At 44.1% G+C, this 23,207-nt stretch overlaps 1 protein-coding gene across 2 annotated transcripts in view; it reads right to left on the reverse strand.

Annotated features, from left to right (window-relative positions):
- Positions 1–239: 239 nt before the first annotated feature.
- LOC110500996 (leucine-rich repeat and guanylate kinase domain-containing protein) overlaps positions 240–23,207 on the reverse strand; it is a 32,585-nt gene continuing 9,617 nt past the window's right edge. Inside the window, exons 3-12 of one of the 2 annotated variants that reach the window (XM_090199126.1) lie at positions 21,646–21,742; positions 16,739–16,852; positions 16,460–16,661; positions 13,547–13,651; positions 13,306–13,472; positions 10,774–10,862; positions 9,757–9,876; positions 4,570–4,730; positions 1,251–1,460; positions 1,042–1,170 (exon numbers count right to left, since the gene is read on the reverse strand). In XM_090199126.1, the coding sequence (XP_090055252.1) occupies positions 1,255–1,460; positions 4,570–4,730; positions 9,757–9,876; positions 10,774–10,862; positions 13,306–13,472; positions 13,547–13,651; positions 16,460–16,661; positions 16,739–16,852; positions 21,646–21,742 (1,261 nt within the window). In that variant the 3' untranslated portion in view covers positions 1,042–1,170; positions 1,251–1,254. Of the gene's footprint in view, positions 1,461–4,569; positions 4,731–9,756; positions 9,877–10,773; positions 10,863–13,305; positions 13,473–13,546; positions 13,652–16,459; positions 16,662–16,738; positions 16,853–21,645; positions 21,743–23,207 lie in introns of both variants that reach the window. The other variant, XM_090199127.1, reaches the window with a different exon arrangement.

The following is a 23,207-nucleotide window of genomic DNA, read 5'->3' on the forward strand; positions in this document are numbered from 1 at the left end:
CTTATACAGTAGATACCCAGCCCAGCCATACAACATAACACACAGATAACTCACCCTTATACAGTAGATACCCAGCCCAGCCCTACAACAGAACACACAGATAACTCACCCTTATACAGTAGATACCCAGCCCTGCCCTACAACAGAACACACAGATAACTCACCCTTATACAGTAGATACCCAGCCCAGCCCTACAACAGAACACAGGTAACAAGGATTGAAGAACGGCTCAATTATCTTTCTTATTATACTGTAATCATCTTTATTAATGAGTGACTGTCCAGGATATCTTTCTGCATTGCAGTACAGGTTATAGCAACAACAATAGATTGTATAGTCAATATTTTATTTATTTAACCTTCATTTAACTAGGCAAGACAGTTAAGAACAAATTCTTACTTAAAATGATGGCCTACCCCGGCCAAACCCTAACGACGCTGGGCAAATGGCGCGCCACCCTATGGGACTCCCATCACGGCAGGTTGTGATAAAGCCTGGAATCTAACTTGGGTCTGTAGTGACGCCTCTAGCACTGAGATGCAGTGATCGCTGCGCCACTCGGGAGCCCAATAGCAATACCGAGAAGTCAAGAGTTTGGCACATGTCATTGACTAAATGTATTATAATGTATGTTTCGGTTTGAGTCAAGTTGAAGCAGGGAGTCATTATATTTGGTGTAATGTCCTAACATTCTAATTATTCTATCCTCTGACTATATTATTGGTAAATGAATGCCTCCATCTGGACCAGCTAACACACAGGTACGTCTTTATTCAGAAAAGACAGGTGAATGTGTCCATCATTGTTCATTCTGTGTGACCTTTCAACTCTTGAAAGAGCATCTACTTGTCCCTCCCTCTCTCCTGTACGTCCTCACTCCTCCTCTTCCTCTCTTCTGTCCCTCTTCCTGTCTCCTGTACCTCTTCACTCCTCCTCGTCTTCTCTCCTGTACCTCCTCACTCCTCCTCTTCCTCTCTCCTGTACCTCCTCTTCCTCTCTCCTGTATCTCTACACTCCTCCTCTTCCTCTCTCCTGTACCTCTTCACTCCTCCTCCTCTTCCTCTCTCATGTACCTCTTCACTCCTCATCTTCCTCTCTTCTGTACCTCTTCACTCCTCCTCTTCCTCTCTCCTGTACCTCTTCACTCCTCCTCTACCTCTCTCCTGTACCTCTTCACTCCTCCTCTTCACACCTCCTCCTCTCTCTCTCTCCTGTACCTCTTCACTCCTCCTCTACCTCTCTCCAGTACCTCTTCACTCCTCATCTCCCTCTCCCTCTCTCTCATGTCTCATGGTTTGGGGCTTAGGGCTGGGTCCGGGGGTTTTGCGTCCCGACAGGATAGGTGGCAGGATGGGTTTGGCGTTGGAGCCTGGGCGTGCCATGGTGGCGGTGGCGCCCGGAGAGAGGAGCTCAAAGCCGGGGCGAGGGGCGTCAGGAGTGTGGCCAGATTCTACTTGATCTAGGGGAGAAACAAGTACACAACCAATGAGTTACTAATACTTGGAAAGATGTGTGCTTTCATATATACAGAGGATCCATAACTGGTATTTCTAGGGAGGAGACATACAGTTAAAGTCGGAAGTTTACATTCACCTCAGCCAATTACATTTAAACTCAGTTTTTCACAATTCCTGACATTTAATCCGAGTAAAAATTCCCTGTCTTAGGTCAGTTAGGATCACCACTTTATTTTAAGAATGTGAAATGTCAGAATATTGGTAGAGAGAATGATTTATTTTTTATTTCTTTCATCACATTCCCAGTGGGTCAGAAGTTTACATACTCAATTAGTATTTGGTAGCATTGCCTTTAAATTGTTTAACTTGGGTCAAACGTTTCGGGTAGCCTTCCACAAGCTTCCCACAAAAAGTTGGGTGAATTTTGTCCCATTCCTCCTGACAAAGCTGGTGTAACTGAGTCAGGTTTGTAGGCCTTCTTGCTCGGACAAACTTTTTCAGTTCTGCCCACAAATTTTCTATAGGATTGAGGTCAGGGCTTTGTGATGGTCACTCCAATACCTTGACTTTATTGTCCTTAAGCCATTTTGCCACAACTTTGGAAGTATGCTTGGGGTCATTGCCCATTTGGAAGACCCATTTGCGACCAAGCTGTAACTTCCTGACTGATGTCTTGAGATGTTGCTTCAATATAGCCACATCATTTTACATCTTCATGATGCCATCTATTTTGTGAAGTGCACCAGTCCCTCCTGCAGCAAAGCACCCCCACATGATGCTGCCATCCTCGTGCTTCACGGTTGGGATGGTGTTCTTCAGCTTGCAAGCATCCCCCTTTTTCCTCCAAACGTAACAATGGTCATCATGGCAAAACAGTTCTAATTTTGTTTCATCAGACCAGAGGACATTTCTCCAAAAAGTACTTTGTCCCCATGTGCAGTTGCAAACCATAGAAGCAGTGGCTTCTTCCTTGCTGAGCGGCCTTTCAGGTTATGTCGATATAGGACTCGTTTTACTGTGGATATAGCTACTTTTGTACCTTTCCTGCAGCATATTCACAAGGTCCTTTTCTGTTGTTCTGGGATTGATTTGCATTTTTCGCATTTCTAGGAGACAGAACACCTCTCCTTCCTGAGCGGTGTGACGACTGCGTGGTCCAATGGTGTTTAAACTTGCATACTATTGTTTGTACAGATAAACGTGGTACCTTCAGGTGTTTGGAAATTTCTCCCGAGGATGAACCAGACTTCTGGAGGTCTACAATTTTTATCTGAGGTCTTGGCTGATTTCTTTTGATTTTCCCATGATGTCAAGCAAAGAGGCTCTGAGTTTGAAGGTAGGCCTTTGTCACGTTCGTCGAAAAGAGGAGACCAAAGCGCAGCGTGAATTGAATACATGTTATATTTTAATGAAGACGGACACTAAACAAACTACAGAAAACAACAAAACCAACGTGAAGCTATACTACAAACGTGCAGACACAGGCAACTAGACAGACACTAAACAAACTACAGAAAACAACAAAACCAACGTGAAGCTATACTACAAACGTGCAGACACAGGCAACTAGACAGACACTAAACAAACTACAGAAAACAACAAAACCAACGTGAAGCTATACTACAAACGTGCAGACAGGCAACTAGACAGACACTAAACAACCTACAGAAAACAACAAAACCAACGTGAAGCTATACTACAAACGAACAGACACAGGCAACTAGACAGACACTAAACAACCTACAGAAAACAACAAAACCAACGTGAAGCTATACTACAAACGTGCAGACACAGGCAACTAGACAGACACTAAACAACCTACAGAAAACAACAAAACCAACGTGAAGCTATACTACAAACGTGCAGACACAGGCAACTAGACAGACACTAAACAAACTACAGAAAACAACAAAACCAACGTGAAGCTATACTACAAACGTGCAGACAGGCAACTAGACAGACACTAAACAACCTACAGAAAACAACAAAACCAACGTGAAGCTATACTACAAACGAACAGACACAGGCAACTAGACAGACACTAAACAACCTACAGAAAACAACAAAACCAACGTGAAGCTATACTACAAATGTGCAGACACAGGCAACTAGACAGACACTAAACAACCTACAGAAAACAACAAAACCAACGTGACGCTATACTACAAACGTGCAGACACAGGCAACTAGACAGACACTAAACAACCTACAGAAAACAACAAAACCAACGTGAAGCTATACTACAAACGTGCAGACACAGGCAACTAGACAGACAATAACCCACGAAATACCCAAAGAAGATAGCTGCCTAAATATGGTTCCCAATCAGAGACAACGATACACACCTGCTTCTAATTGAGAACCAATCTATTCAAACATAGACATATATAAACACCTAGATAGTAAACAACCCCAAAAACCTATAAAACCCCTAGACAGTACAAAAAACACATACATCACCCATGTCACACCCTGACCTAACCAAAACAATAAAGAAAACAAAGAATACTCAGGTCTGGGTGTGACAGCCTTGAAATACATCCACAGGTACACCTCCAATTGACTCAAATGCTGTAAATTAGCCATGACAGAAGCTTCTAAAGCCATGACATCATTTTCTGGAATGTTCCAAGCTGTTTAATGGCACAGTCAACTTAGTGTATGTAAACTTCTGACCCACTGGAATTGTGATTTAGTGAATTAGAAATTAAATAATCTGTCTGTAAACAACTGTTGGGAAAATTACTTGTCATGCACAAAGTAGATGTCCTAACCAACTTGCCAAAACTATAGTTTGTTAACAAGGAATTTGTGGAGTGGTTGAAAAACTAGTTTTAATGTCTCCAACCTAAGTGTATGTAGACTTCCGACTTCAACTGTAGATTATCATACATCTACAACAAGAGAATCACACTAGAAAGTATTGAGGGAACAGAGAGAAAGAGATTGATGACTAGCCAACACAGTTCTATGAGGTAGAAGAATAAGTGTCATGACAAAATGTCCACCTGCTAGAGAGAGAGACATGAAGAAAGGCAGAGACAGAGAGAGATACAGAGAGGGAGCCAGTCATTGGTCAAAACGAGAGGAGATTGAGCTAGGGTAAGTCACCTTTCAGCATGTCCAGGTTGTGTCCCAGAGAGGAGACATCCAGGGGCTCCACGGTGGTGTCCAAGCCCAGGTCTGAACACCCGGCTGGCCCTGCTGTCTCTGAGAAGGCCCCTGCTGAGCTGGGAATGGACAGGCCAGAACTAGCACGGGAGTCATCAGAGCTGATACCAGGGGGGAGAGAGAGAGACAGGGTAAGAGAGAGAGAGACAGGGTAAGAGAGAGAGAGAGACAGGGTAAGAGAGACAGGGTAAGAGAGAGAGAGAGAGAGAGAGAGAGAGAGAGAGAGAGAGAGAGAGAGAGAGAGAGAGAGAGAGAGAGAGAGAGAGAAAATCATGGGAAAAGACAGACAGTGAGAGAAAGACAGGCAGAAAGAGACAGAGGAAGACACAGAGAGAGACAGGGGAAGACGAGAGAGAGAGAGAGACAGGGGAAGAAGAGAGAGAGACAGTGGAAGAAAGAGAGAGAGAGAGACAGTGGAAGAGAGAGAGAGAGAGAGAGAGACAGGGGAAGAGAAAATCATGGGTAAAGACAGAGACAGTGAGAGAAAGACAGGCAGAAAGAGACAGAGGAAGACACAGAGAGAGACAGGGGAAGACGAGAGAGAGAGAGAGACAGGGGAAGAAGAGAGAGAGACAGTGGAAGAAAGAGAGAGAGAGACATGGGAAAAGAGAGAGAGAGAGAGACAGGGAAAGAGAGAAGGGGAAGAAGAGAGAGAGACAGTGGAAGAAAGAGAGAGAGAGACAGGGAAAGAGAGAAAGAGAGAGAGAGAGAGACAGGGGAAGAGAGAGAGAGAGAGACAGGGGAAGAAAGAGAGAGAGAGAGCGAGAGACAGAGAGAGTAAAACAGAGAGAGAGAGAAAAACAGAGAGCGAGAGAGAGAAACAGAGAGAGAAACAGAGAGAGAGAGAGAGACAGGGGAAGAGAAAATCATGGGAAAAGACAGAGACAGTGAGAGAAAGACAGGCAGAAAGAGACAGGGGAAGACGAGAGAGAGAGAGACAGGGGAAGAAGAGAGAGAGAGAGACAGGGGAAGAAGAGAGAGAGTAAAACAGAGAGAGAGAGTAAAACAGAGAGAGAGAGAGTAAAACAGAGCGAGAGAGAGAGTAAAACAGAGAGAGAGAGAGAGAGAGAGAGAGAGTAAAACAGAGAGAGAGAGACAGAGAGAGAGAGAGAGACAGAGACAGAGACAGAGAGAGAGAGAGACAGAGACAGAGACAGAGAGAGAGAGAGACAGAGACAGACAGAGAGAGTAAAACAGAGAGAGAGAGAGAGAGAGAGAGAGAGAGAGAGAGAGAGAGAGAGAGAGAGAGTGAGAGTAAAACAGCGAGTGTGAGAGAGAGAGTAAAACAGAGAGAGTAAAACAGAGAGAAAGAGAGAGAGAGAGAGAGAGAGAGACAGACAGACAGGTGCAGAGAAATAATAAAGACAAGTGAAAAGGAGAAAGCAATGGAGCTGCCAAGTGTGTGTATGTACATTTCTGTTACAGTAGGTAGACTGGTAGAAACCTGACACACAGTATTAAAGTCTCATTGGCAGGTTGGCTCTGTCCCAGTCTAGTCTCACACTGACACAACCCCTCCTTCTCAAAGGGCTGTCAGGAACATATTCTGTTGTGAAACCAGATACTTGAGGAGGAGAGAAAGTGATGGAAAGCACCATCAGCGATAAGACACTCCTCCGTCAAATATGTCCCATAGAGAGAGACAGGTAAAACATATCCCATACAGGTGGTATCAGACCGTCTGTGTTGAAGGCAAATTGGCCTAAGCATGTAGACTTCCAGATCTTTTATAACCATGAAAACTGGGTTAAATTTGTACCAATTAATGGAGGTTATGTCATTAGGTACAGTGCATTCAGAAAGTATTCAGACCCCTTGAATTCTTCCACATTTTGTTATGTTAAAGCCTTATTCTAAATTATTAAATATTTATTTTCCTCATCAATCTACACACAATACCCCATAATGACAAAGCAAAAACTGTTTTTTGGACATTTTTGCTAATTTATGAAAAATGTAAAATATCACATTAACTATTCAGACCCTTTACTCAGTACTTTGTTGAAGCACCTTTGGCAGCGATTACCTCATGGCACACCTGTATTTGGGGAGTTTCTCCCATTCTTCTCTGCAGATCCTCTCAAGCTCTGTCAGGCTGGATGGGGAGCGTTGCTGCAGAGATATTTTCAGGTCAAGTTTGGGCTCTGGTTGGGCCACTCAAGGACATTCAGAGACTTGCCCCGAAGCCACTCCTACATTGTCTTGGCTGTGTGCTTAGGGTCGTTGTCCTGTTGGAAGGTGAACGTTCACCCCTGTCTGAGGTCCTGAGCACTCTGGAGCAGGTTTTTATCAAGGATCTCTCTGTACTTCGCTCTGTTCGTCTTTGCCTCGATCCAGCCAGCTCTAGAAAGAGAGTCTTGGTGGTTCCAAACTTTTTCCATTTAAGAATGATGGAAGCCACTGCGTTCTTGGGGACCTTCAATGCTGCAGACATCAAGGAGTTAAATTTCGAGTCTCATAGCGAAGGGTCTGAATACTTATGTAAATAAGGTATGTTTTTAAAAAAAAAATTATAATAAGCTAAAATTTCAAACAATCTGTTTTTTTACGGGGTATTGTGTGTAGATTGATACAAAAATAAAATATCTAATCCATTCTAGAACAAGGCTGTAACGTAACAAAATGTGGAACAAGTCAAGAGGTCTGAATACTTTGTGAATGCCCTGTATGTCATTAGGTATGTCATTAGGTATGTCATTCCATGGACTTTACCATGGGATAAGTTCAGACATCATTCTGTTGAACATCTTCGTTTTTTAATGGATTGGTTGCTATGAATAACTGACCGACCAAGGACATTCTAAAACACCTCCCACGCCTATACTTATATCCAAAGCCAACAAGGAGGATTTTAGAAAGATCTATTCAATCAATAATTAAAGAAGTTATTCAGTAAAATAGAGTTGCTGGATTGGCACAGCTATTTCAACTAAAACAAGAGCATAACAACACTACTTTACAGGTCACAAGAAAATAGGTAAGAAAATCACTTAGTGGCAGTAATTTGCTGATGTGAGGGACTTAAACTTCCCTCCCTCCCTTAAACCTATACTCCCTGTTGGTTCTACGTTAACAAATGACCTTCAGCTCTCAGACATGCTGTAAACATAGAAATGCTTATTTCACCGGTGTAAGTCGTAAGCTGTGTTAATGGTTATTCCAGTGTACACAGGGAGGAGGCATTAGGAGGGACAGATATCCATCAATGTTGAGGTGTACAGAGACTTGTCCCCAGATGGTGTGGAGTTGTTACCTGAGAACTCAGTAAAGAAGAAGCTCTTGAACACATAAGGTCAGCCAGTGAATACTACTAAATAAGGTCAGCCAGTGAATACTACTAAATAAGGTCAGCCAATGAATACTAGTACATAAGGTCAGCCAGTGAATACTACTACATAAGGTCAGCCAGTGAATACTACTCCATAAGGTCAGCCAGTGAATACTACTACATAAGGTCAGCCAATGAATACTAGTACATAAGGTCAGCCAGTGAATACTACTACATAAGGTCAGCCAATGAATACTAGTACATAAGGTCAGCCAGTGAATACTACTACATAAGGTCAGCCAGTGAATACTACTACATAAGGTCAGCCAGTGAATACTACTACATAAGGTCAGCCAGTGAATACTAGTACATAAGGTCAGCCAGTGAATACTAGTACATAAGGTCAGCCAGTGAATACTACTACATAAGGTCAGCCAGTGAATACTACTACATAAGGTCAGCCAGTGAATACTACTACATAAGGTCAGCCAGTGAATACTACTACATAAGGTCAGCCAGTGAATACTACTACATAAGGTCAGCCAGTGAATACTACTACATAAGGTCAGCCAGTGAATACTACTACATAAGGTCAGCCAGTGAATACTAGTACATAAGGTCAGCCAGTGAATACTACTACATAAGGTCAGCCAGTGAATACTAGTACATAAGGTCAGCCAGTGAATACTACTACATAAGGTCAGCCAGTGAATACTACTACATAAGGTCAGCCAGTGAATACTAGTACATAAGGTCAGCCAGTGAATACTAGTACATAAGGTCAGCCAGTGAATACTACTACATAAGGTCAGCCAGTGAATACTAGTACATAAGGTCAGCCAGTGAATACTACTACATAAGGTCAGCCAGTGAATACTAGTACATAAGGTCAGCCAGTGAATACTACTACATAAGGTCAGCCAGTGAATACTACTACATAAGGTCAGCCAGTGAATACTAGTACATAAGGTCAGCCAGTGAATACTAGTACATAAGGTCAGCCAGTGAATACTACTACATAAGGTCAGCCAGTGAATACTACTACATAAGGTCAGCCAGTGAATACTACTACATAAGGTCAGCCAGTGAATACTAGTACATAAGGTCAGCCAGTGAATACTACTACATAAGGTCAGCCAGTGAATACTAACACAAGTGTGTGCACTGCTCTTGATCAATCATAATAAGATAGATTGGAACGTTTCAGTCTATTAGAAAATAATAAAGTTCAGCATTACAGTGGATGCTAGTCCCCTAGGGGACTATACAAATACAACAGCAGTGGATGCTAGTCCCCTAGGGGACTATACAAATACAACAGCAGTGGATGCTAGTCCCCTAGGGGACTATACAAATACAACAGCAGTGGATGCTAGTCCCCTAGGGGACTATACAAATACAACAGCAGTGGATGCTAGTCCCCTAGGGGACTATACAAATACAACAGCAGTGGATGCTAGTCCCCTAGGGGACTATACAAATACAACAGCAGTGGATGCTAGTCCCCTAGGGGACTATACAAATACAACAGCAGTGGATGCTAGTCCCCTAGGGGACTATACAAATACAACAGCAGTGGATGCTAGTCCCCTAGGGGACTATACTATACAAATACAACAGCAGTGGATGCTAGTCCCCTAGGGGACTATACTATACAAATACAACAGCAGTGGATGCTAGTCCCCTAGGGGACTATACAAATACAACAGCAGTGGATGCTAGTCCCCTAGGGGACTATACAAATACAACAGCAGTGGATGCTAGTCCCCTAGGGGACTATACAAATACAACAGCAGTGGATATAGTTGAGACTATACAAGTTGAGACTATAATAGTGTGTGTGTGTGTTGGGTACAGACCTGCTATTCTCTGAGTGGTTGTGTTGTCTGTCATGGCTGGCTCTAGGCATCATGGGGGATGAGAGGGTGGGGTCCCGCTGCATCTGAGAGGCCAATGATGATGGAGCTGTGAGAACGCACCTGGGAGACACACACACACACACACACACACACACACACATACATAAACCTCACACATAACATGTCATAACATGATAGCGTCAACATGATAGAATCACGAGCTCGGTAAGAGATTGTAGCTGCAACACATTGGTGATATGCAGAGGTTCGTTATACCTAAACAACATCTGATATGAAATCTATCACTTTAAACTGAGCCTCAGTGATGAGGTTGCCAGGAGCAGCAGGATATTGCAGCAGAGCGCGATGCAAGACGTAGCACTCACAATAAACATCTGTTCATGTGCACAGATGCGCTTCACGCAACATGATAGCTATGGAGCCTTGTGATTCATACTCTTAGTTGTTGCAGAAGTCGGCCTGATATTGCTGTTTACACCGTGCATCGCTGACTTCCTTAAATCTCAACAGATGCTTGTATGTGTTTCTCACACATAAAATATAAACACACATAGTTGGTATTGTTCTGAAGGTGACCATCCTACCCAACATGCATCTGAAAACACATTCTCAGTAAAACAAGAGACATTATGCAGAAATTGACAGAGTATATCTCCTGTCAGCTAGAGTGTGAATGGCAGCGGGGGTGATCTTTACTCCTAAACACACGCACGCACGCACGCACGCACGCACGCACGCACACACGCACGCACGCACGCACGCACGCACGCACACACACACACACACACACACACTTTTCACCATGACCTATCTAGCTCCCTCTGCTGTTGGCATGCAATACAACACCATTCTACCACATGACCTTGTAACCTGCCACTTCAACATCAGGGTCAAATGTGGCCAATCAGGACAACAGGAGAGGCTGTTGATGCCTAGAATAGCTGTTGATTTGAAGTGTACACTCCAATCAAGTCTGATTGGTAGGGTATAGTGTACCTCTTGAAGAGCTGGGTGTAGGCTTTGGGACTCTTCCCCATCAGAGCCTCTCTGACCAGCTGCTGCCGTCTGTGGATGGAGGCCATCTCCTACGGCCCAGAGAGAGAGATACAGTTTTTAAACATGATGCTGTATCTGTGGATGGAGGTCATCTCCTACGGCCCAGAGAGAGAGATACAGTATTTAAACATGACGCTGTATCTGTGGATGGAGGCCAGCTCCTACGGCCCAGAGAGAGAGATATAGTATTTAAACATGACGCTGTATCTGTGGATGGAGGCCAGCTCCTACGGCTCAGAGAGAGAGATACAGTATTTAAACATGACGCTGTATCTGTGGATGGAGGCCAGCTCCTACGGCCCAGAGAGAGAGATACAGTATTTAAACATGACGCTGTATCTGTGGATGGAGGCCAGCTCCTACGGCCCAGAGAAAGAGATACAGTATTTAAACATGACGCTGTATCTGTGGATGGAGGCCAGCTCCTACGGCCCAGAGAAAGAGATACAGTATTTAAACATGACGCTGTATCTGTGGATGGAGGCCAGCTCCTACGGCCCAGAGAGAGAGATACAGTATTTAAACATGACGCTGTATCTGTGGATGGAGGCCAGATCCTACGGCCCAGAGAGAGAGATACAGTATTTAAACATGATGCTGTATCTGTGGATGGAGGCCAGCTCCTACGGCCCAGAGAGAGAGATACAGTATTTAAACATGACGCTGTATCTGTGGATGGAGGCCAGCTCCTACGGCCCAGAGAGAGAGATACAGTATTTAAACATGATGCTGTATCTGTGGATGGAGGCCAGCTCCTACGGCCCAGAGAGAGAGATACAGTATTTAAACATGATGCTGTATCTGTGGATGGAGGCCAGCTCCTACGGCCCAGAGAGAGAGATACAGTATTTAAACATGATGCTGTATCTGTGGATGGACCAGCTCCTACGGCCCAGAGAGAGAGATATACAGTATTTAAACATGATGCTGTATCTGTGGATGGAGGCCAGCTCCTACGGCCCAGAGAAAGAGATACAGTATTTAAACATGACGCTGTATCTGTGGATGGAGGCCAGCTCCTACGGCCCAGAGAAAGAGATACAGTATTTAAACATGACGCTGTATCTGTGGATGGAGGCCAGCTCCTACGGCCCAGAGAGAGAGATACAGTATTTAAACATGACGCTGTATCTGTGGATGGAGGCCAGATCCTACGGCCCAGAGAGAGAGATACAGTATTTAAACATGATGCTGTATCTGTGGATGGAGGCCAGCTCCTACGGCCCAGAGAGAGAGATACAGTATTTAAACATGACGCTGTATCTGTGGATGGAGGCCAGCTCCTACGGCCCAGAGAGAGAGATACAGTATTTAAACATGATGCTGTATCTGTGGATGGAGGCCAGCTCCTACGGCCCAGAGAGAGAGATACAGTATTTAAACATGATGCTGTATCTGTGGATGGAGGCCAGCTCCTACGGCCCAGAGAGAGAGATACAGTATTTAAACATGATGCTGTATCTGTGGATGGACCAGCTCCTACGGCCCAGAGAGAGAGATATACAGTATTTAAACATGATGCTGTATCTGTGGATGGAGGCCAGCTCCTACGGCCCAGAGAGAGAGATACAGTATTTAAACATGATGCTGTATCTGTGGATGGACCAGCTCCTACGGCCCAGAGAGAGAGATACAGTATTTAAACATGATGCTGTATCTGTGGATGGACCAGCTCCTACAGCCCAGAGAGAGAGATACAGTATTTAAACATGATGCTGTATTTGTGGATGGAGGCCAGCTCCTACGGCCCAGAGAGAGAGATACAGTATTTAAACATGATGCTGTATCTGTGGATGGACCAGCTCCTACAGCCCAGAGAGAGAGATACAGTATTTAAACATGATGCTGGTGTGGATGAATAAGGATATCTAGCTCAGCAATAACAACCCTGATATCAATCAGTCAGATGATTGGGCTCGATCCCTCAAACTCAACTCTGGACCTCAAAGCCAGTTCCTGCAGTTTGACATGGTTCCCCTCTAATCAGGGACTGATAGTGACCTGGGACACCAGGTGTGAGCAATTAATGATCAGGAAGAAGAGAAAACCAGCAGGCTCCGGACCTCGTGGGGTCAGAGTTGAGTATCTCTGATCTAGATCACTGTGATCAACAGCACAAGGCAGACAGACTTGGTACAGGGGGTTCACCTAGGGTTGCAAACTACCTGTAATATACCCTGCCATACTGACCCTAGGTGTACGACTCCTGTCCTCCAGGTATACAGTCCAGCTGTATTCTCTTTCTTCCTGACACTACGTTGATTAATCAATGTTTGGCCAGAGAGTGCACACACCTGGTTTCTCGGGACTGGATCAGTCAGATCCAACTAATCAACTGCTCACCAAGACCTTGATTGGTTGAATCAGACTAATTACTGCTGGGCTGAAACAAAAGCCTGAATACCATAGTTGACCAGGTGCATGCTTGGTGACTACTGACGTGTGTGTGTGTGTGTGGGTGTTGTGACTCACTGCTGAGGTCTTCTGTGGGGTGAGCTGGGCCTGGACCTTGTTGTAGTACTTCCTACAGTTGTGGTCTGAGGGGTCCATGTCTGGAGTGGAGCAGGACATAAAGACCGTCTCTGTTCTGGTGGAGGGGGCTGGGGGCGCCTCGTCCACTAGGGAGTCCCTCTTCAACTCTGTCACAGATGCTGACATGTTAATGACACACTTGATCGCACATATATGTGCTGTAATGCACACAAACACCTACCTGTGGGGGTGTCTGTGGTCCTCTGGTCCTCTCCTCCCTGCTCCTCCACTCCCAGATAGTCCTTCACCACCTGCCTCAGGGTTCTGTATGCCTCCACTGGCTCATCTGAACACACACACACACACACACACACAATTAAAACAATCTCCATACATTTGTACAGCAAGTCTGCGTATCTTTCTTCGCATCCCTGTCGTGTCCACGCACGCACACACACACACACGCACGCACGCACACACTATTAAAACAATCTCCATACATTTGTACAGCAAGTCTGCGTATCTTTCTTCGTATCCCTGTCGTGTCCACGCACGCACACGCACACGCACACACACACTATTAAAACAATCTCCATACATTTGTACAGCAAGTATGCATATCTTTCTTCGCATCCCGGTCGTGTCCACGCTCGCACGCACACACACACACACACACGCCCCTCGCCAGACTTTAGATTATTTAGATAAATCTCTTAAAGTAACGGTCTAGCGTTTCCAGATTTCTCAGAAATATTACCTATCATTTATTACAATATGCGTGAAATAGTTTTCCTTCCAAAATATGGTAATTAAGTATGTTAAAAAGCAGATTTTCTGGTTTGGAATGGTGTGGGCGTATACCGGTCATTAAAAATATTCAGGCGAGTAGGCCGCTGATTGGCTATATTATATTCAGGCGAGTAGACCGCTGATTGGCTGTATTATATTCAGGCGAGTAGGCTGCTGATTGGCTGTATTATATTCAGGCGAGTAGGCCGCTGATTGGCTGTATTATATTCAGGCGAGTAGGCCGCTGATTGGCTGTATTATATTCAGGCGAGTAGGCTGCTGATTGGCTGTATTATATTCAGGCGAGTAGGCTGCTGATTGGCTGTATTATATTCAGGCGAGTAGGCTGCTGATTGGCTGTATTATATTCAGGCGAGTAGGCTGCTGATTGGCTGTATTATATTCAGGCGAGTAGGCTGCTGATTGGCTGTATTATATTCAGGCGAGTAGGCTGCTGATTGGCTGTATTATATTCAGGCGAGTAGACTGCTGATTGGCTGTATTATATTCAGGCGAGTAGACTGCTGACTGGCTGTATTATATTCAGGCGAGTAGGCTGCTGATTGGCTGTATTATATTCAGGCGAGTAGGCTGCTGATTGGCTGTATTATATTCAGGCGAGTAGACTGCTGATTGGCTGTATTATATTCAGGCGAGTAGACTGCTGACTGGCTGTATTATATTCAGGCGAGTATGCTGCTGATTGGCTGTATTATATTCAGGCGAGTAGGCTGCTGATTGGCTGTATTATATTCAGGCGAGTAGACTGCTGATTGGCTGTATTATATTCAGGCGAGTAGGCTGCTGATTGGCTGTATTATATTCAGGCGAGTAGACTGCTGATTGGCTGTATTATATTCAGGCGAGTATGCTGCTGATTGGCTGTATTATATTCAGGCGAGTATGCTGCTGATTGGCTGTATTATATTCAGGCGAGTAGACTGCTGATTGGCTGTATTATATTCAGGCGAGTAGACTGCTGACTGGCTGTATTATATTCAGGCGAGTATGCTGCTGACTGGCTGTATTATATTCAGGCGAGTATGCTGCTGATTGGCTGTATTATATTCAGGCGAGTAGACTGCTGACTGGCTGTATTATATTCAGGCGAGTATGCTGCTGATTGGCTATATTAACCGGTAAGTAAATAGCAAGCATTTTTTAAATGGTTTGTTTGAGATACAAGTTTGAGGCGGGGGGGTTTCTTCTCTCTAATTTATGCTTTGGACACAAATATGAATAAAGGACACGCCAACAACATTATTTGGGTAAGAGATAAGAGAACATGAACTTTTAAAAATAAGATTTTCACTGGACCGTTGTAGGTAGTTTCTATAGTAACGCACATTTGGGTGTGGCCAGACATTTTTTGTTTCTTTATATGGTAGGACACAGGTCAACTCTGAAAGCTTCAGTTGGTTCATGGAGTGAAAACCATCACAAGAACCATTAAAACCATGATAGACAACATGGGTACGCATCTACAGTACCAGTCAAACGTTTGAACACACCTACTCATTCCAGGGTTTTTTAAAGTTTTTTAAAAACTATTTTCTACATTGTAGAATACTATTGAAGACATCATAACACATAATATAATATAATAACACATATGGAATCATGTAGTAACCAAAAAAGTGTTAAACAAATAAAAATAGATCTTATTTTATATTTGAGATTCTTCGAAGTAGCCACTCTTTGCCTTGATGACAGCTTTGCACACTCTTGGCATTCTCTCAACCAGCTTCATGAGGTAGTCACCTGGATTGCATTTCAATTAACAGGTGTGCCTTGTTAAAAGTGAATTTGTGGAATTTCATTCCTTCTTAATGCGTTTTTGCCAATTAGTTGTGTTTTGACACAACAAAACGTGGAAAAGGTCAAGGGGTGTGTGTACCTGAGTAGCCTAGTTACAGTTTTCACCTCAATCGGCTTGAAAATCTATGGCAAGACTTGAAAATGGCTGTCAAGCAATGATCAGAAACCAACTTGACAGTTTGAAGAATTTATAATGTGTAAATATTGTACAATCCAGGTGTGCAAAGCTCTTAGAGACTAACCCAGAAAGACTCACAGCTGTAATCGCTGCCAAAGCTGATCCTAACATGTATTGACTCAGGGGTATGAATACTTGTGTAAATTAGATATTTCTATATTTCATAATCACATTTCTAAAAACACGTTTTGACTTTGTCATTAAGGGGTATTGTGTGTAAAAAAACAAACATATTTATTCCATTTTGAATTCAGGCTGTAACACAACAAAATGTGGAATAAGTCAAGGGGTATGAATACTTTCTGAAGGGACTGCATACCTATATATCTATATTCTATATACTGGTCTGCATCATCATCAGCTACGTACCACAGGGGATGACGTTGTCGAAGAAGCCTGGGCGCTCTCTGTTGATCAGGACGTATGTATCCACGCGGGCTACAGCCGTATCTATCTGGGTCTGGGTGTACAGAGCTCTGGTCCTCAGCCGCCTGCCGTACTGCTCCTTGTCTGTGGGGATCATCAGGATGTAACGTGGCTCAAAGTGGCTGTTCTTCAGACTGAACACGCCCTGGGAGAACAGTACACAGAAAATGAGCCTTTCAATTTCCTGCTGCTATGTGAATGTGTGTGTGTGTTGACGCCCACCTCCAGCTCCATGTGCACACAGCAGGCCAGGCCCTCCCTGGCCACGTCTTCTATGGCCTCACGAGACAGACCATACCAGTGGCCCGCATACTGCATTGTCTGGAGGAATTTACCCTGAAGACAGACAATGAAAGAGCAGAGGGAGAAGGAAAGAAAGAGAGACAGACAGAGAGAGAGAGACCGAGAGAGAGACCGAGAGAGAGAGACGGACGGAGAGAGAGAGAGACCGAGAGAGGGAGACCAGGGGGGAGACAAAAAGAAAGAAAACAAAAGTTAACAGAAAGCTGTAAGTTGGGACAGTCAACTATCGTGGGGTGCAACATTTACTTCGTTAAGAGTCAAATTCATATTCCAAAATGGAAGTGGTCTTCGATAGATCTACTGGGTCCTTCACGACCCCTTTTATGTCCAGAGAAGAGTAACAACCGCAGCTATAATGTCCCCACCTGTGAGGTGAACACCTGACCCTGCAGTCAGAGGTACCATCACTTCCCCTGCTAGTAGTTCACACAGCCGCTCCCTTTGACCCCTCGTCTACTTGCACCTGGGGCCGATATGCTCGGCGTTTCGATCCATCACGCTTTACGACCCTACGGACTGCTCTGAGGACTGTAGCCTACTCTCAAGGTAGGCTACACTTTCCCCAATATTCAGATAGAAATGGAACACATAGAATTGGTAAGGCTCTCATGCCCACATTCTAGATATCACATTTCTAGTTGATGTTCTGATATAAGTTGTGCCCTACTGACTATTGAGACTCCCTCAGGAGCTCGACACTTGTCGTGCTTAACTTCACCCCCTACTTTTAGAGGGTTGGAAACCATCAGGCCCAAATTACAAAGCACCCTTATCGTTCCTCTGTTGACAGGCTAATTGGAACAATAAAACAAGCACAAGGACCTACTGATTGAGGCACATTTTCGGGATGGAGCTGCTGTGTGTGTGTGTGTGGTTGGGCATACGAGTCTGATGTACAGTGCATTGTGTGTAGATTGATGAGGATTTATTTGATCCATTTTAGAATAAGGCTGTAACGTAACAAAATGTGGAGAAAGTGAAGGGGTCTGAATACTTTCAGAATGCCCTGTATGTTTCTGTCTCCATCTGAGCTGGTCTGACGTGGTCTGAATGATCCAGGGAGTCTGTGATGTGTGTATGTGATAAGGGAGGAAGGGTCTCCACCTTCCTCTGTACTTTAGACTATGCACGGTCAGGATCCCCACTTCAAAGGGTTTCCTCCTAATATCACTGTGAGAGAGATCTCTATTTATTAAGGCCCCATGGCGCTTACATATTTACCTTTAGAAAGACAAATGAATGGGCCTGAAGTTAAAAGACAGTTGGCCGGGCAGGCATACTCTACAGTACCTCAGGCCCCCCGTGTAGGATATATAGGACTTCTTCCTTTGGGAATATGTTAGAACTCTTGTGCTTTGAAGTGTCAAAAATGTTCGATATAAGGAAATATATTTAACTAGCCAAAAACTGAGTATGACATAATTGATTTACTGTCTTTTAGAGTTAAGATAACTACTTACAAAACTTCAAACCAGAAGACTTGTCAAGTCTAGGCTACACACATTTGCACAAAATAAATTGCTGGCTGGATGAACAGTGCCTTCGGAAAGTATGCTGACCCTTGACTTTGTCCACGTTTTGTCAGGTTACAGCCTTTTTTTAAATGAATCTACACACGATACCCCATAATGACAAAGAGAAAACAGGTTGCTCTAAATCTTTGCAGATGTATGAAAAACACAACTGAAATATCACATCTACATACACTACCGTTCAAAAGGTTGGGGTAACACCTAGAAATGTCCTTGTTTTCCATGAAAACATACATGAAATGAGTTGCAAAATGAATAGGAAATATAGTCAAGACGTTGACAAGGTTATGATTTTTAATTGAAATAATAATTGTGTCCTTCAAACTTTGCTTTCGTCAAAGAAACCTACATTTGCAGCAATTACAGCCTTGCAGACCTTTGTCATTCTAGTTGTCAATTTGTTGAGGTAATCTGAAGATATTTCACCCCATGCTTCCTGAAGCACCTCCCACAAGTTGGATTGGCTTGATGGGCACTTTTTACATACCATACGGTCACACTGCTCCCACAACGGATCAATAGTGTTGAGATCTGGTGACTGTGCTGGCCACACCATTATAGACAGCTGACTGCTTCTTCCCTAAATAGTTATTGCATAATTTGGTGTTGTGCTTTGGGTCATTGTCCTGTTGTAGGAGGAAATTGGCTCCAATTAAGCGCCGTCCACAGGGTATGGCATGGCTTTGCAAAATGGAGTGAAAGACTTCCTTCATCAACATCGCTTTTCCCCTGTACAAATCTCCCACTTTACCACCACCAAAGCACCCCCAGACCATCACATTGCCTCCACCTTGCTTGAGATGGTGTCAAGCACTCCTCCAGCATCTTTTCATTTTATCTGCGTCTCACGAATGTTCTTCTTTGTGATCCGAACACTTTTATACAATCTTCCTCTGTCCAGTGTCTGTGTTCTTTTGCCCATCTTAATATTTAATTTTTATTGGCCAGTCTGAGATATGGCTTTTTCTTTGCAACTCTGCCTAGAAGGCCAGCATCCCAGAGTCACCTCTTCACTGTTGACGTTGAGACTGGTGTTTTGCGGTTACTATTTAATGAAGCTGCCAGTTAAGGACTTGTGAGGCGTCTGTTTCTCAAACTAGACACTCTAATGTACTTGTCCTCTTGCTCAGTTGTGCACCAGGGCCTCCCACTCCTCTTTCTATCTGGTTAGAGACAGTTTGCAATGTTTTGTGAAGGGAGAAGTACACAGCGTTGTACCAGATCTTGTTTCTTGGCAATTTCTCGCATGGAAGAGCCTTCATTTCTCAGAACAAGAATAGACTAACGAGTTTCAGAAGAAAGTTCTTTGTTTCTGGCCATTTTGAGCCTGTAATCGAACCCACAAATACTGATGCTCCAGATACTCAACTAGTCTAAAGAAGGCCAGTTTTATTGCTTCTTTAATCCGCATAACAGTTTTCAACTGTGCTAACATAATTGCAAAAGGGGTTTCTAATGATCAATTAGCATTTTAAAATGATAAACTTGGATTAGCTAACACAATGGAGTGGTGGTTGCTGAAAATGGGCCTCTGTACGCCTATGTAGAAAAAAAAGAAAGAAAAAAAATAAGAAAAATCTGCCTTTTCCAGCTACAACTCATTTACAACATAAAAAATGTCAACACTGTATTTCTGATCAATTTGATGTTATGTTAATGGACATTTTTTTGTGCTTTTCTTTCAAAAACAAGGACATTTCTAAGTGACCCCAAACTTTTGAACGGTAGTGTAAGTATCCAGACCCTTTGATGAAGCACCTTAGGCATCAATTACAGCCTTCGTAGTCTTCGTGGGTATGACGATACAAGCTTGGCACACCTTTATTTGGGGAGTTTCTCCCATTCTTCTCTGCAGATCCTCTCAAGCTCAGTCAGGTTGCTGCACAGCTACTTTCAGGTCTCTCTAGAGATGTTCGATCGGGTTCAAGTCCGGGCTCTGGCTGGAATGGACATTGTCCCGAAGCCACCCCTGAGTTGTCTAGGCTGTGTGCTTAGGGTCATTGTCCTGTTGGAAGGTGAACGTTCGCCCCCAGTCTGAGGTCCTGAGCGCTCTGGAGCAGGTTTTCATCAAGGATCTCTCTGTACTTCGCTCTGTTCGTCTTTGCCTCAATTCGGAATAGTCTCCTGGTCCCTGCCGCTGAAAAACATCCCCACAGCATGATGCTGCCACCACCATGCTTCAGCGTAGTGTTTCCTCCAACCATGACGCTTGGCATTAATGCCAAAGAGTTCAATCTTGGTTTCATAAAACCAGATAAATCTTGTTTCTCATGGTCTGAGAGTCTTTGGGTGCCTTTTGGCAAACTAAAAGTGGGCTGTCATGTGCCTTTTACTGAGGAGTGGCTTCTGTCTGGCCACTCTACCATAAAGGCCTGATTGGTGGAGATGTGAAGAGATGGTTGTCTCCATAGAGGAACTCTAGAACTCTGTCAGTGAGACCATCAGGTTCTTGGTCACCTCCCTGACCAAGGCCCTTCTCCCACGATTTCTCAGTTTGGCCGGCGGCCAGCTCTAGAAAGAGTCTTGGTGGTTCCAAACTTCTTCCATCTAAGAATAATGGAGGCCATTGTGTTCCTGGGGAACTTCAATGCTGCAGAAATGTTTTGGTACCCTTCACCAAATCTGAGCATCAACAAAATCCTGTCTCGGAGCTCTACGGACAATTCCTTCGACATTATGGCTTAGTTTTTGCTCTGACATGCACTGTCAACTGTGGGACCTTATATAGACAGGTGTGTGCCTTTCCAAATCATGTCTAATCAATTGAATTTACCACAGGTGAACTCCAATCAAGTTGTAGAAACATCTCAAGGATAATCAATGGAAACAGGATGCACCTGAGCTATATTTCGAGTCACATAGCAAAGGGTCTGAATATTTATGTAAATCTTACTTTTTGACATTTGCAAGAAACTCTCAAAACCTGTTTCGCTGCGTCATTATGAGGTATTGTGTGTAGATTTCTAAGGCTTTGTAAGGTTGTAACGTAGCAAAAGTCAAGGGATTTGAATACTTTCCGAAGACACTGTATATTTAAATTCTGAAGTACGATGAAGATGTGGTGTCATGGACAGGGCTACCCATGGCTTGTTTAACCTTCACATTTTATCTTTACGAACGGAAAGAATTTAAATGAATCTGAGACTGACACACTATCAGTGTGTTTGAGGGGATCAGTTTGAGCAAAGCGAGGGGCAGAATAGCTAACGTTAATCAAACAATGGATGCAAGGTGATTTGTTGATCAGTAATTCTGCTCAATCACACAGCAACATAGTCAATCTCAAACATGTACCATGTGAATCATGTTCTGAAAGTCTTCCTCCGTGACAAAATGGTAGTCGCTCCCATCCTCCTCTCCAAAGTAGGGACCCCTGGTGGTATGGCAGGTTCTGTGACAACAAGAGACAAATGGTTCCAATGACAATACAGCAATACATTCAAGCTAGCAACTCAACTTCCTTGGTCATGTACACAGTTTAGCAGGTGTTGTGGCTGCAGCGAACTGCTTATGTTCCTATCAATCAATGCAGTAAATGTCAACAAGCGCACAATAATCCAACATTTAAAATAATCAAAAACTCCTAAGGATCATAATGGTATTGCAACACACCGAGACAGAATAACGGACAGACTAGACATATAGACGGACACGTGCCACACACTCGCTTTGATGCACACAAGCGCACACACACACACACACCAACTCCACTACCAATGTGAAGTGGAGCACTCCATGGCCACATCAACAGGTTCTTGTCATTTTGGAGGGGTAAGTATGTTAACTGTTTTTTACGTTAGCTCTGGAGAGGACAGGGGCTGGGATGGGGCGACCTCCCCTGGGTTCGGGGATGTAGAAGGAAGTGTGTGTGCGTGTGTCTGTGTGTAGAGCAGGGCTCTCCAAACATGTTCATGGAGAGCCACCCTCCTGGAGGATTTCACTCCAACCCTCATCTAGCGTACTAGATTCTAATAATTAGCTGGTTGATCAACTGAATCAGGTTAATTACAACTGGTGTTGGAGTTAAAACCTACAGGAGGGTCGCTCTCCAGGAACAGGGTTTGGGTTCAAAACTACAGGAGGGTAGCTCTCCAGGAACAGGGTTGGAGTGAAAACCTACAGGAGGGTAGCTCTCCTGGAACAGGGTTGGAGTTAAAACCTACAGGAGGGTATCTCTCAAGGAACAGGGTTGGAGTGAAAACCTACAGGAGGGTAGCTCTCCAGGAACAGGGTTGGAGTTAAAACCTACAGGAGGGTGGCTCTCCAGGAACAGGGTTAAAACCTACAGGAGGGTAGCTCTCCAGGAATAGGGTTGAAGTTAAAACCTACAGGAGGGTGGCTCTCCAGGAACAGGGTTAAAACCTACAGGAGGGTAGCTCTCCAGGAACATGGTTGGAGTGAAAACCAACTGGAGGGTAGCTCTCCAGGAACAGGGTTGGAGTTAAAACCTAAAGGAGGGTAGCTCTCCAGGAACAGGGTTGGAGTGAAAACCAACTGGAGGGTAGCTCTCCAGGAACAGGGATAGAGAACCCTGGTGTAGAGGTTTCTATTAAAACCAGCGTAAGGTGAGAGCCATAGACAAGTCATGTCCAGCAGATGTTCTTTTGATTCCAGCGCTCCAGTGTTCGTGCTCTCTCTACCACTATTTACTGCTTCTTATTTCTTCTATTGTCCGTGGTGGGGAACCTTGTTATTTATCACTCCCCATTGCTCATGTGTTGGCGGTATTGACCATCTGGTTTAACAGTGTGGAAGTATCATGTATCCATGGATGGGGAACCAGAGGGGATCCTCGTGAAATATATTTAGTACCATCCTAAACAATAACCCTAACCCTAGCCTTCACCTCTGTGACC

This window comes from Oncorhynchus mykiss, chromosome 15 (assembly GCF_057628025.1).
Source record: "Oncorhynchus mykiss isolate SJ-2025 chromosome 15, ASM5762802v1, whole genome shotgun sequence".
NCBI classification, from domain to species: Eukaryota; Metazoa; Chordata; class Actinopteri; order Salmoniformes; family Salmonidae; genus Oncorhynchus; species Oncorhynchus mykiss.